Source organism: Pinus tabuliformis, chromosome 9, assembly GCF_031772625.1.
Source record: "Pinus tabuliformis cultivar Carrire ecotype Pingquan chromosome 9, CPIR1, whole genome shotgun sequence".
Lineage (NCBI taxonomy): Eukaryota > Viridiplantae > Streptophyta > Pinopsida > Pinales > Pinaceae > Pinus > Pinus tabuliformis.
In genome coordinates this window covers 1,655,876,030-1,655,891,704 of record NC_142307.1, presented here as the reverse complement: position 1 = coordinate 1,655,891,704, position 15,675 = coordinate 1,655,876,030, and the positions used below count along the sequence as shown (strand labels likewise).

General features: G+C 39.0%; 1 protein-coding gene across 1 annotated transcript; it reads left to right on the top strand.

The window, feature by feature from the left end:
• The first annotated feature begins 9,862 nt into the window (after nucleotides 1–9,862).
• On the top strand, nucleotides 9,863–14,171 carry LOC149155213 (uncharacterized). Its single transcript, XM_089444358.1, has 2 exons — nucleotides 9,863–10,154; nucleotides 10,510–14,171. Exons 1-2 carry the CDS (start codon nucleotides 9,863–9,865, stop codon nucleotides 14,169–14,171), a joined length of 3,954 nt encoding a protein of 1,317 aa, XP_089300484.1.
• Nucleotides 14,172–15,675: the final 1,504 nt, after the last annotated feature.

Below are 15,675 nucleotides of genomic sequence, written 5' to 3'. Positions count from 1 at the left end.
ACCATGTTCAGTTATGCTCACCATGGTCAAAATTTAGTAATTGTTGTCAATTGTGGTATCCATGGTCAATCATGTCCAATTATTGTCAAATATTATCTCCATGGTCAATTGTAGTTCACATGATCATCCATGGTCACCCTTAGTCCACCATAATCTATCCTAATAATCCCTCATCAACGTGGTAAACATGGTCAACTATTGTTGACCATGGTCAATAGCGATTAATCATCCAACCATGGTCAACCATGGACAACCATAGCCAACCATATTTGTTAATGGCCAATCTTGGACAAACAATGTTAATCATAATTAGCATGGCTAAAGTTGATAATCCTGGTCAACCATGGTTGACCATGGTCAATCAAGGCCAACCATAATCGATCATGGTCAACCATAATTAACCAAGATCAACCATGACAACCTCGATCAACTATGGTATCCTTGATCAACCTTGGTTAACCTTCCTCAACCATTAATGTAACATTAATATTAAGATTAATGTTACATTCAACATGGGCAACATTAATGTGACAATGTAATAATGGTCAACAATTATGTAACATTGTGAAATTAATGAAAATAAATATGTTATTAGGTTAATTATTTACCATGGTCAACCTTGGTCAACTATAGTCAACCTTGATCAACACTCTTCAAAATCAATCAATGTTGCCAACCATGGTCAACCGTATTTAGCATTTTTAACCATAGTCAACAAATGTCAATCACAGTAAACCATCATCAATGAACCCACCCCACGCACATTGGAAATCAACTAGCAAAACCACATTACTAAATCTCATTGACATAGACCTATCAACAACATTTTGCACTTATATGCCAATTAAGATATGAAAATGACACCCATCAACATATATCAACAAAATTTACTAATATGATTATGCTAATTATATATAAATATAAATAAATTAGAATAATTCACCTAATAAATTCTTCAAATTATAATAATTCCCTCACGAAATTTTATCCTTTAAAATCAATTTTAATAAAATTAATCAAATATAATGGCATTAGGTATAGATCACTGCTCCTTAGGTAAACCCATGATACTCTTTTATAATTCACTTGTACTTTTAACATGGATTTTCATTTATTCTCTTACAATGTACTTATATTTTAGTAGAATTTTTATTTTTCTAGACTTCCATGAATTTTAAATTAGATTTCACCTTTTTCATTATTAAAAATAACAGGATTACAAAAGGAAAAAAAAGAGATATAGAATGAAGAACAAAAATCACTCATTAAATAAATCTGAGGCGTAAAATAAGCTTCTTAGGAAACATTATAAATTAACAGTGAAAATAATAAGATAAGATTAGATTATATCATGAAATTTTAAAGAGAAAAAGGAAAAAAACTATTTTTTCCACTCTTATTTTCAACTTATCTCCCAACAGTTATACTCAAAGTTCAAGTAGGGGCACTCATTGTATGTGGAATTTAATTCATCATTCAAGGAATACAATGTTGCATACACCTTGCTAAATGAAAAAGGAGAAATACATGAAAAGACATTATTGCAATCACGTTTTTCATGTACTTCTCGATTTTCATGTAGCACGGTCAATCAAAAGTATGCAACATGGGTACTCCGTGGATGAGTTATTAGATTGTGAATCTAATGGGTTTTTCTACTCGAAATTTGAATAAAACCAGAGGGAGATAAGTTGAAGATATGAGCTGAAAAAATTATTCTTTTATTCTTTTTCCTTTTTAATATTTTTACTTATTTACACCAAAATTGATGAATCATCCCCATGGTTGACATCATCATCCTAATTCCTATTAATTATTATAAAATTTATTTTGATTGCAATTTTTTTAAGTTGATTTTAGACCTAAAAATTTCTATAATATATTAATAACTCTCTTGAACTAAAAATAACATCTAATATTTTTCCCACGGGGCTTTGGATTGACGGTGAATGGGTGCACTGTTAAGGCACTCCTTGTGATAGGTCACCGGTTCAAATCCCCCGTGGGTACTTAGGTTAGTCTTAATTAGAAAAAAAAAATAAATCTAATATTTTTCTTACAACAGTAACTAAAAATAAATATGAGACTTCACTTTTAAAATTCCAATAAAAGTAACCACCATAAGTATCAACACCCTCACTTCATTTTAAATACCTTTATTGCTAGTAATATAACCAACACATCCAAGTTGATTATAGTAAATATTTTTGAAAGAAGGAAATTTTTTGATATATTTTATTATAGGTTTATTTAAATTTAAAATGTAAATATTTGTTATATGTATAATTAAATTTTATAGTTAATGAGTATTTATTCGCTAAACATATAATTGATTTTTAATTAGATTAATTAAAAATACATGAAAAACATTTATTTTTGGTTTCTTCAGAATGAAAAGAATATGATTTGTATATATTTATAGTTTATATCATTATGTCTTTATCAAAAATAAAGTGAGTTAGTACTTATTTAATGTGAAAATTAATTTTTTATTAGAAAAATTAATATATAATGAAATAAAGTGAAAATCATATTATTTTTTTTCATTTTCATTGAAAATTCATCTCTTATTTCATTATTTCTACTGTTATTTTATTATTTTCCTTAAAAATCCTAATTTAAACTTCAATTTTTTCATAATACCCTAAACATAAACATTTACATAACACCCAAAACTTTCTCAAAATGGCATTGGAAAAATCTAGATCCAAAGCATGTCGACAATGATTGACAATGGTTATTCCTCATGTTAATGTGGATAGACCAGTTCATATGAATAATGGGGGCTTACATGGCATCCTCTTGAATTATGGTGGTCAAAATAGGAAGGTCAACTTCTGAGTCACATAACTTTTTCATATGGAATCCAATTTAGGTGATTCATGAATTGTTGGAGAGGTATTTGTGTGTAGAATAGTGAAAAATGTTGTAACAATTATGTGGTAATGTTTTATCCCCAAGCACTTATGTCTAATGCCTAAAACTCCTTGCATAAGGTTTTAGACCTCAAATTTCCAAACTGTGCCACGTTGGTAAGAATGGTCATGTGAGTTGATTCCTCCACCTTTTCCACTCTAAAAGCATAAGGATGGATGAAAAACAATATAATTATCCAATATAGATCACACCTTTCCATTTTAGGAGGATTTTGGTCCTCGAAATATTCTACTAAATGAAGTGATGAAAATTTTTCTCCACCTTCCCTTAGGTGTACCATATGGCCTTTCCTGAAAGTTTTCCTTTCAACCAAATATACCAAAGGTCATGTTTCCCCTACCTTGTAGTTATAGACCTGTTTTGTAAAATAGTATCTTCTATTAACTCTTCCTATGCATCTAGTGCCAAATCCTCTACAAAATGTAGGACTCATACCCCTTCCTGATCTACCATGGAAGGATCATAGAATTTTAGATTGGCTACTTTCACCAATACGTAAATAAAATTATATGGGGGTACACTGAGTCAATAGGTGTTATCTTGCAACTTTTCTAGTATCTCAAAGGGACTCTATTTAATTCCCCTAATTTTATTACCAGAGCCTTGTAGTCTCTCCTTGTTCAATGGTAACCATACTCCGTCTCCCACCTTGAAGGAATTATTTATTCTATATTGAGGCCTTATATTTTTCTTTCAACTTATGAAATCTATCATGTACCTATATATGGATATTCCTTATCTTCTTAACAAATATTTTGGTCCTTAAGGAATCCCCTCTAAGATCCTCCCCCACTCCTCCTTGCTACCCACATTCAATATCCAAATCTGAAGGCGGAAAATATCCAAAACAAGTTTCAAATTGGGTCTTACTGGTAGAAGTGTGGAATGCTTTATCATAAGAGTGTTGCATATATACCATATTTGCATCCAAAGTCTTCAGATGCTTCTAACCACAACCATTCTAAACTTGTACGAAATTGATGTTGAATACTTATGTTTTCCCATATGTCTATGGATGGAATGTTATAGAGCTACTCCACCTTATGTCCTCATTCTCCCTTAATTTAGTCTAAAATTCACTAAGAAATACTATTTCCCTATCTAAAATGATGCCCCTTGGTATCCCAAAGTGCACCTAGACCTGTTGAAAGAGCAAGTTCGATGCTTCTAACTTATTAATGGTCTTTTTATAGGGCACCAAGACACACATATTTTTCGACCTATAAACTACCATGAACAAGTAGTCATGTACCTTCCTAGTTGTTAGTAAACATCCCACAAATTCCAAGGAAATGCTTACCAAAGCCCAAGTGTGTAGAGGTAATGGATGATATAAACCTCTCTTCTTATTACGAGGCTTGCTATTACAACAAAACATGCATCCTATTATAAGCCTAGATACCTGTTATTACATATTGGGTTAATATACATACCTCTGCAAGTTGACCATTGTCTTCCCTACAACAAATTTCCTTGCAAACTTTGAGGTGTGAAACTCTCTAATTATCAACTGTCACTCACCTCTAGGAACACATCACTTAGCTAGTCTATAGAGAAATCCATCCTAGACATGGTAGTGATTTGTGTTTTCGCTGTCCTCCACGTGACTATGGATACACAACTACTAAAACACCTACATAAATTCTTTATCCTATAAACATGTATCTATGTATGCATCATGGGTGAATGAATCCATGTGCATAAGAGTTCCCAAGTTGTGATATTTGATGTTGGCTGCCTTTAAATCATGTCAGCCAACTTTCTTGTGCTTTCTTTCTTTAACTTGATAAGTAAATGAAGTTGTTGTAGAATCCCCACCCACTTGTAATGCTTGTTTTGTTGTAGCTTACTATAGGCTAGAAGGAACTATAGTAGCTAGTGATTTCTATGAATTACTATCTCTTTTCCCATCATATAATTCTTCCACTTATTCATATCTTCGATAAGGGTCTAGAGCTCCATAAGTAAGGTAGTTAAGAAATTCCCCATGAAATACTTCATAACGGAAGCATACAACATTTCCTCCCTACATCAAGACCATTCCCATTTCAGGCCCACTCACATTTGACTCCGCTTCGAAGGGCTACTATAAGTTTGGAAATGCTAGAACTTGTGCTTCAATAAAATTATTCTTTAACTCCTCAATGACCCTCTTTAAAAACTTTCCCCACGTAAAACTCTTACCATTTTCTATTATGGTGCGGAGTGGTGCTACTACTGCTAAAAACGAGACTGTGAATTTCCTTAGGTATTATTCTTCCCTAATGAAACTCTTGACCATAGAAACGTTAGTAGGCACTGACCACTTCTAAATGGCATCCATCTTGGAAAGATCTATATTTATCTCTCCTCCACGCATCACACCCCAGATACATCAATTACTACCATGGTAACTCAAATTTTTGATATTTAATAGCAGTCAATGCTTCTTTAATTTCACTAACACCTACGTCAAATGTGAGATGTGCTCCTCCCAGGTAAAACTGTATATCAGTATATCATCCAACAAGAAATAATAAATTAATCTATAAAAGGGTGCAATATATCATTCATTAACCTTATAAATGCAATCAATGCATTGCGTAGGCCAAATGACGTGACTAATCACTCATACAAAAGATTCCTAGTTTTGAAGGTAATCTTCCATGTATCTTCTTAATTGATTCAAACTTAGTGACATCCAAACTTTAAGTCTAACTTCATGAAGTATTTGGCTTGTTGTAAATGATCCAATAGACTCTCTATATTGGCGAAGGGATACCTATTCTTGGGTGTAATTTTGTTTAATTATTTGCAATCAATACACATCCACCAAGTACAATCATTCATTGGCATAATGATGTTGGGTGACAAACATGGTGAGGTACTTGATCGAATGCCACCTTTTTCCAATAGCTACTACAACTGCTTCTTCACCTCCCTTTCTTCTATAATGGACTGCCTATAAAAGTAAATGTCTAGTAATGGGGATTCCGGCAATAGCTAGATCTCTTGTTACACTACCCTCATTGTTAGTATCCCTTTAGGCTCCTGGAACACATGCTTTCATTCCTGTAGAAACTCTTTCAATTTTTGTTTTTGTTTCTTCATGTACCCCTCTATGGATGAATTTTCTCTCACCAACTATTTTATAGATTGATTTTCTCTTAAAAATAGAAAAACATACTTCTTGCTGGAACTCATCAATTTCTTGGCTTGGTTATCACTTACTAGTGAAAATTTGGACTTGCCGTTATGCATGTTGATGGTGAAGGACTTTCCATCTTCGATGAATCGGTACTAGTGAGCTATTTGCATGATGATTGAAACCTTCATGAACATATGGGGACTTAAAAAGACCACTCCACATACATAAAGGGGAAATAGATATTGTTCTACTTCTTAAATAAAATCAAGAATGATAGCTAATTTTATTTTGCACTAGTTGGTTACCTTTATTTTTGCATCCTTATTTACACATACCAATGGATATGTTGTTGGATGATCATGAACTTCCAATCCAAATTCTTTGACCAACTCTACTGCAAAATTATTTTCCTCCAATCTTGAGTCAAAAAATGCATTAATATTTATCTTATTGAGATGTATATTTATATGGAAGAGTCTAGTCATTTTGTTCTCTCCATGTTTATGAAGGATACTCAGATTCACCTCCTTCCGCATTAATGTACAAATGATCTTGTCATCCATGTCTGATATGTTTTCAACCTAGTTACTTGAATCAGTCGACATTCAATTCTTCTTATTTTCATCTTTCTTTATGTTGTTTAGTTAAGCTATTGATACAACTTTCAACACTTCTCCTCTATATCACCATCAATGTTATAGTGGTTGCTATGATATTTTCATTGTTTTGTTTTGGTTTTTTCCTTATTGTATTCTCCCCCTTTCCTCTTCGTCATCCCCCGTGAAGCATCCTAGCGCTGCTTGTGCTTCGACCCACTTTCTTTTCCTTTCTTTTATCCTATGTTCTCCAGGTATTATTCTTATACACAAGCCTCATTTAGCGATCTATGTTTGAACATAATCACTTGCTTGCAGAAATGGGTATGTAGCTCCCTAGATTTTTGATGAGTATGTTTGGGTTCTTTAGCGAGATACCCAACATTATGGCCATATTTCTAAATATTTTTTTGTACTCCTGTACCCTTTGAACGTTGTTTCCCCAATAACCATGTTTATACTGTGAAGACTAGTTTGAATGCTCTACTCATGGCACATGTATCCCACTTGAATGGAAATGGACCAAATAATGATTCATGACTGACCAAGTAATGAATCAAGAATTTTCCTTAGATGTCACTATTCGAGCACAATAACCATGAAAAACCCCTACAAACCACACCAAAATCCCTCTCTAGGGGGTATTTGGCATCAAGTTTGGATATGGATTCCATTAGGAGCTTTTTTACAATGAGGATGGGTCATAGGGACTTAAACATGGTTAAGGGTGGGAAACAAGTCCCTCAATATATTCTTGAATTCTTTTAAGCTTAAGAGCCTTGAAGAAGTTCTTGTTTGAACACATGAGTTCTTTTTACGGGTTATTTATAGGCCTTTGTGCGAAGTATAGAAGTCATGGGTAAATTTTGTGAATTGAAAATGGGTCTAGATATTGCCACATGGTTAAGGGATTAAATAAAGTCCTTAAACACTAATTGAACCTTCTTGAGCTCAAGCACCATAAAAAATCCCTAGACATTGTGGAATAAGTCCTTGTAAGAGGTTCTTTTACCTAGGATTTGAATATGGGTTCCATTAAGATATTTCATGCACTCTAGATGAGTCTCAAGACCTTAACCATCATCATGATTGGAAAAAACATCCTTAGGTTATTGAAATTGGTTAGGGAATGGAAAAAAGTGTATATGGACCTAAACATAGCTTCGAATGCTGAAGCACCATGAACATATCCTCAAAACACCACATGGAGCATGGATGATTTAAGGGGCCTTGAACATCATAACACATTAAAAATGAGTGTCTTAGGATCTTATTGTAGCTTCTTAAGGTCAATAGCCTAAAGAAAGTATTTAAACTGCCACACAAGAACTTTATAAGGTTCTCTACCTTCCAAGTGGGAACAAGGAAAATTAATATTTTTTTTCCATTAGAAATGAATGTTAAGGCATGAAAAGGGTTCATGCTGAACAACGTTTGATTCAGAGCTGGAACAACACAGATCCAGATTGACTGCACTGTTTCGAAAGGGGCAAGCACTGTCGGACTGGATGGGAGCAGAGGGGTCCAGTGGGACCCCAACTTTCAAGCAGATTATCATGCAGAAGCAGCGACAGAACCTGAAAGAGGGAGTCAGAATAGGTGGAATGGACAGCAAGATGCAGAATAGCAGAAAAAACAAGGAGAAAAAACCAATGGTACCTGACAAGACAGACAACACCTCAGAAGTCAGAAATAAAGAGGAGCAGAACAGAGCAAATACTAAAGACAAAATAGCCGCAAAGCTGAAACCCTCAGGGAACGAGGAAGAACAACCAGCAGAAGACAAAGAGCCAAAAAGCAATGACGAGGGTCAACCGGAGAAGGAGGGGGAGACCAGCGCGAACCCCAACAAGACCTCAACAAATAATAATGCCTGCAAGCCCAAAAAAACAGACAACCTTAGGGTAATAATCAATGACCCTGAAATCCAGGCTTACAGAGAGCATATGGCGGAACATGCCATCATTTGTAAATTCATGGGAGTCTGGCCATCTGAAAGGACTCTGTGCCAATGGATAAGACAGCAGTGGAAGCCGAAAGGGGATGTTCAGCTTCATTTGGGTGCTAAAGGATTTTTCACGGTAGTCTTTTCTAATCTAGAAGATAAAGACAGAGTATTCGAAGGTGGTCCTTACTTTCTAGCATCAGCGGGCTTGTACATGAGACCTTGGAAGCCAAACTTTGTCCCAGAAAAGGAATCTTTCACTCAAGTCCCAGTATGGATCAGACTGTTCTCTCTCCCAATAGACTATTGGGGCTTGAACGCTTTAAAACAAATTGGTGATAAGCTGGGCACCTTCGTTAAAGCTTCGGAGGCTACTATGCAGAAAAGATACACATCATACGCTAGAATTTGTGTGGAACTGGATGTCTCTGGCGCATTGCACGAAGGCTTATGGCTCGAGTACAGGGATGAGGAATACTTTCAGGCCTTAGACTATGAGCAAATACCCTTTCGGTGTCGTAAATGCCACGAGCATGGGCATCTGATAAGGGACTGTCCATTGAATAGAAAGGAGGTAGAAGCTGAAACAATGCAGAACAACAAAGACAAGAATACTTTCATAAAACCAAAGAACAGGCAGAGAGCCAACAGAAGAAGAGCTAACAAAGGCAATACAGAAAGAAATTACTTCAGCAACCCCTTCGAGATCCTAGACCTTGAGACTGACTCGGAGGATAAGCAGAATATACCAACTGTGGATGCAGGGCAAGAAGGACAGGAAGAACCAACCAGAAAAGGGACTGAGGAAGGAGACTTTAATAATGAAGTCCAAATGCAGGAAAGAACAGTAGAGACGGAAGAAGAAACAGAAATGCTAACCAGTGAAGGGGGGAGTGAGGATCTGGAGCTGGAAGAGACCCTAGCTATGGAAGGAATAGACCTACCAGCAATTGTTGAAAGCTGGAGAACCAGAGGAATCGAGGCAGCACCGGAGGAAGAAATCAAGAAGGTTAATGAGTTATTCATAGCACGGCAGAAAGCCGAACTAGAAAAACAAAACAGGAAGTTAGGTATAGTCAAAGGCAGCAGCCTACATTATAAAGAACTTCTGGGAAAAACTTCCGGCTCGAAGCAGAAACGACGCAGAGGCCGCAGAACAAGCGGAGAAGTTCTGCAGGAGCTAGGTGAGATGCTGCGCAACTCAGGAAAGATAAAGCTGCTAAGTGCTTTCCCGTCCTTCCAATCAATTGTTTAATTATGAAGATTGTCTCATGGAACGCAAGGGGGCTTAACAGCCAGGCTAAGCAGAGAGTTCTGAAGCGGCAGATGCAGAAATACAACCCGGAAATATTGTTCCTACAAGAGACCAAATGTAACAAAGTCAGCATTGATCGCCTACGCAACAAGTTGGGGAGAAACTTTGAAGTCCTGGAGATCGAGAGCCAAGGGCGAGAAGGAGGCCTAGCTACGTTTTGGGACACAAGGGAAATCCAGATTCTATCAGCTGAGGCAAGCAAACACTTCATAGCATTGGAAGCTCAACCTACAGGTAACTCCAGATCTTTCTTATGCATTAATATATACAGCCCTCAGAAGTTAGAAGATAAAATAAGTTTCCTAGCTTCGCTATCAAAACTCATAGAAAGGCACCCAGACTCTAATTATATATTGGGGGGGGGATTTCAACATGATCACCTCCCTCCTGGAAAAGAAAGGAGGCCTTAGAAAACTAAATAGGGATGCGGAGGCATTCATAAGTTTCATTGAAAGTGCCAGAATGGTAGATGTATTCCCTAAGAGTGGTAAATTTACCTGGAACAACAGAAGGGGGGGCGAGAGATTAATAGCCTCCAGACTGGATCGATTTTTAATCTCGGAAAGCATAATTATGGATGGAACAACAGTTGAATCGGACATCCTCCCAAGTGGCGGGTCGGATCACTGGCCGATTTCACTCATTGTTGAGCTTCAGGGCACCCCCAGGAACAAACCCTTTAGATTCGAAAAGTTTTGGTTAGAACACCCTAACTTTCTCTCGATGGTTGAAAAGTGGTGGTCGGAACCTTTGGATGAAACGGGCTCCAAAATGTTCAATCTTCAAAAGAAACTAAAAAACATCAAAAAAAGGATAAAAGAGTGGAATAAAACAGTGTTTGGAAACATCTTTCAGGAGAAAATCCTCCTAGAAAACAAGCTGGAACAAATTCAAAAGGATGGTGCGGCAGGAAGTAGAAGTGAGGAGACCTCTGAGCAAGAAAAAGAGCTCACTCAACAATGGCATAACAGATGCAAGCAGGAAGAGTCCTTATGGAGGCAGAAGTCGAGAATTCAATGGTTGAAGGAAGGGGAGCAAAATACTAAGTTCTTCCATAGGTCAGCCATGGATTATAGAAGTGCCAACAAGATCTTAGAATTAAAAAACAGTGAAGGAGAAATCCTTAAGAATCATAACGAAATATCTGCTTTATTATCGGATCACTTTAGCTTTATAGCACAAGAACCGGGGATCAACAGAGAGGAAGCCATCAAGGAAATCACTAATGCCATCCCTAAATCTATTACAGAGGATCAGAATTGGGCCCTAAGGAGAGAAATTGCTCTGGAAGAAGTGGAGGAGGCAGTAAGGAGCATGCCCAGCGACAAAGCACCAGGACCGGATGGATTCACCATCAACTTCTACAAGGCCTGCTGGCATATTGTCAAGCAAGAAATATGGGAAGTAGTGGAAGATTCAAGACGCTCCAAAACCATCCTGAAATCTTTGAATTCAACTTTCATTGCTCTCATACCCAAGGTTGAAGAAGCAAATAAACCGGAAAAATTTAGGCCCATAGCTTTATGTAATGTCATCTACAAAATCATCTCCAAGGTCATTGCCAACAGGCTGAAGTCGATCCTACCGGGCATAATATCGCAGGAGCAATCTGGTTACGTTGAAGGCAGGAAAATTTTAGATAACATTCTACTGGCACAGGAGATGATTCATTCACTTCAATCGAGGAAAGAAGCAGGAATGCTTATGCAATTAGATCTATCTAAAGCTTATGACAAAGTAAGCTGGACCTACCTGGAAGCAGTTTTAGAAGCATTTGGATTCAGTAGGCAATGGATAAAATGGGTATTAGCCCTCATTAAATCTCCTAGACTCTCTATCCTTGTGAATGGCGCCCCCTCAGCCCCCTTTAGTCCCTCAAGAGGCATTAGACAGGGTGACCCCCTTTCCCCTTTCTTATTTGTTATTCTCATGGAAGGCCTAAGCAGAATCATAGCCAAGAAAAAAGCAGAGGGTCAAATTAAAGGTCTACAACCTATAAGGTCAATTCCAGCCACAACTCATCAACAGTTTGTGGATGATACCATGTTACATGGTGTTCCCACAGTGAAAGAAGCATTAGCTTACAGGGACATTCTCAACATGTTCAGCAGAGCCTCGGGTATGGAGATCAATTTCTCCAAGTCTACAATTTTCTTTTTCAACACGCATCAGGCTATCCAGTCACACCTGTCTCGGCTTCTGGGATTTAAAATTGGATCCCTGCCATCGAAATATCTTGGAGCCCCTCTCACACTCAAACCATGGCAAAAGGTTCATTGGGAGAAAGTTCTGGCCAGTATGGAGAGGAAATGCAAGCACTGGACAAACAGAGCTCTAAATTTCGCAGGCAGACTCATATTAACCAAAGCTGTCCTGCAGGCCATTCCGCAATATCTCTTATCAATTCTTCCAGTTCCAAAAGGAATCATGAATCAAATGAGAACTATCCAACGATCCTTTTTATGGAGTGGAAACGGCGACAAGAAAAAATGGTCTCTGGTTGCTTGGCAGAAATTATGCAAACCAAAGGATAGGGGGGGATTAAATCTGGTTGATCCCTCAGTGATCAATAGAATATGCGGAGCCAAAATCTGGTGGAAATGGATCACTGATACAAGCCTACCTTGGGCCAATCATTGGAAGGAAAAGTATATGCCGAATTGTAATAATCTAGACCTTATAAGAATACAGGACGCTCCTGATGGCTCGCCAATATGGAATCATGCCAAAAACAACAGAAGCATAGTTCAGGAACACAGTTTCTGGGAGATACGAAATGGAACTCAAGCTCTTTTCTGGGAGGATGCATGGCAGCAATCCCCTAGATTGGAATCCCCAGAGCTTTTACCCCTGAAGCAAATGAATCAAAATGAGGGCAAATACAGAGTCAATCAATACTGGAACCCAATCAGCAGAGATCCGGAATGGAGGGAGTGGTTGGTTTTCAATTCAAGCAATAACGAAAATATTCAGGAAAATATTCAGATTCTAAATCATAAAATTCTCAAAAGGAAAATTCGGAGAGCCGAAGAGAATGATAAGCTGAGATGGGGTCCGAATGGCAACGGAGATTTCTCCCTGAAAGAGGCCAGGAGTATTATAGAAAAGGAAGAGCAGCCTGAAGTTGTGCCCTGGTCCGACAAGGTATGGGATAGCCTCTCCTGGCCGAAGATCAGAACCTTCTTATGGCTTCTTATGCGAAAGAAAACACTAACCTGGGAAAACCTGCTTAAAAAAGGTTTCAGGGGACCCTCAAGGTGCCCAATGTGCACGGAGGCAGCGGAAACCATGAATCACCTTTTCAATTCTTGTGAGTGGGCTAACCAGCTATGGAACTGGATGGAAGGACTGCTAGGCGCCTCTGACCGTGACAGAGAATCCATTCATGAAACTATCATTAATTGGAGGAAAAACTTTTCTCACATTCGAAGAGTCGACAGCATATGGAAATGTGTCCCAGGGTTCATATTATGGACAATATGGAAGGAGCGTAACCGCAGGATATTTCAAGAGGAACTCAGAAATATAGAATTTGCCAAAGAATCAATTTTAATTAACATCCAACAGCTCATTCAGACAAAATGCAAAGAAGAACCGAATGAAAAACCGTCGGCTCAGGACTTACGTATCCTGAAGAGCTTTCATTTGGAGGCATCCAGCAATCAACCGAATTCGGGAAACAGGTCACAACCTTCCTCGCAAATTATCAGATGGCAATGTCCGCCGGAGGGAGGCCTAAAACTGAATTTTGACGGGGCCTCGAGGGGCAACCCCGGCACAGCAGGCATCGGAGGCGTAATTCGTAATCAGGCCGGAGAAATTTTACATATCTACTGTAGGGCGCTTGGTGAAAGCACAAACAATGAAATGGAGTTTGCTGCGCTCGAACAAGGTCTGAGAATCCTAAGGACAATTCGAAGAGGTAATGTAATTGTAGAAGGGGATTCTTCACTGGTCATCACGACGGCTAAACGCATTCAAGCAGGTACCAGGGCCAGCAAAGCCACTAAACACTGGAGGTTGGCTAAGGTCACTGAGAACATCGCGGAGCTGATGGCAGGAATGAGAGGTTTAGTGTTCCAAACAGTCAGAAGGAAAGCGAATGGGCTGGCAGACCACTTGGCAAACTACGGCGTGGACAACCAGGACAAAGTCTGGGACAGGTGTTGGCAGGAGGTGGACTGCCCAATTCTCAAAGCGACATGCGCACAGCTGGCAAAGAAGGACTTAACCGAAGCCGATCGAGCCTAGCCGATAACGGTTTCGGGTCACGGCACCGGAGGTTTGGAGAAACCGGCTACGACAGCAGTAATATCCACGGAGGATGGATGAGAGGACAAAATTGGCGGTGGAATTCTCGGCGGCGGCAGGCCAGCCAAAAGAATAATCATAACAGATCACGCCACAGAGTCTACCGCATCAGTAGTATAGGAGATGAGACACCTGGGACGGTTCCGTATGGGAAAGCATCAGCAACATTTATGATGATTTCGAGAGGAGCGGATTGGCCTGAGTCATGGCACAAGGAGGCCAGCTTTGCTGGTAATCAGGAAAGATCAAACCACATAAATTACCATAACAACAGCTCAGAAGTACGGGACACCTGGCACAACTTAGTATGGATTAAGATCAGCTACAATCATGTTCACTCGGCTTGGAGCGGCTCGGCCTGTGCGAACTTCAACCGAATTTATTACAACAGTACACCAACTACTCGCTGGATTGAGACAGGCTTCATGAGAAACTACAAGGGAATGCACTATATATCAGAGAGCAGATACCCTGTTTTTTCCATAGTTGTTCAAAATAGAGCTGAGCACGTCTCCTTCATCGGCAACTGCATCAGCTGGGACGAGCACAGAGCGCTAGCTATGGACGCGGGGAGTTGTCGCTGCTCAGCTGCAAATCAGGATCTGCAAGCTGCGAAGAGAAGGTATGAGACCAGAACGGCAAGCAAGAACAAACGCAAAGTTGCCGAGCTGGAGGACAAGGTTAAACAGGAGGAAGCTGGGCGAACTGAGGAGGATATAGCGGAAGAGGTTGACTGGCTGCAGGACCCTGGCACTCCTTCGAAGAGAGCCACGCAATTTGTCAGAACGAAAGCAGAGAGTTGGCGCATCAAGACTCTCATTGCTAAAGCCCTGGAGTCTATCGAGAAAGAAAAACAGCAAGTGGTGAATGAGGTGAACCTGACGGAGGCCCAAATGGCCAAAATCATCGATTACAACAGTTCGTTGGACCGCAGAATTACAACTGTGCACGAGGTTGTTGAAACAGTCAACAAAAAGCTCACTTTGCTCATCAGGATCCTGAGGAATACCGTGAACCCAGACCCCATGAATCAGCAGCAGACCACGACAGAAGTGCAGGAGAACGAGCCAATCGAAGCCCTGCAAGCCAAAGTGGATAAACATGTTCGGGAGGTTGGTCTGGATACAATCAGTCGCATGGGCAAGTTCATCTAGTGTCGTCCCCTTTTCTGTTCTCCTCTTCTCTTTCCATGCTTCGGCCTTTGTTTTTCAATGTTGTTGTTATGTACTGTCAAGTTTTGATAGTGTCGGGTAAACAGGCATCAGCTCCTAGTTCGGGCCACCCTGCGCGGTGTGCGCTGTGCCTTTTCTTTTTTGAACTTTCTGAGCAGTTGATGCGTTTTGGTTTCTAGTCTGTCAGTGCTCTTCGATCTGCCTTAGCAGATTTTTTGTACCATATTTTGTGCTATAATATAAACTTCTAATTTACACAAAAAAAGAATGTT

Bases quoted from the DNA above. Each gene is read 5' to 3' on its own strand.
- LOC149155213 (XM_089444358.1), top strand. From the start codon at position 9,863: ATGAAGATTGTCTCATGGAACGCAAGGGGGCTTAACAGCCAGGCTAAG. The intron at 10,155-10,509 runs GTAACTCCAGAT...ATGGAACAACAG, and splicing joins ATTGGAAGCTCAACCTACAG to TTGAATCGGACATCCTCCCA.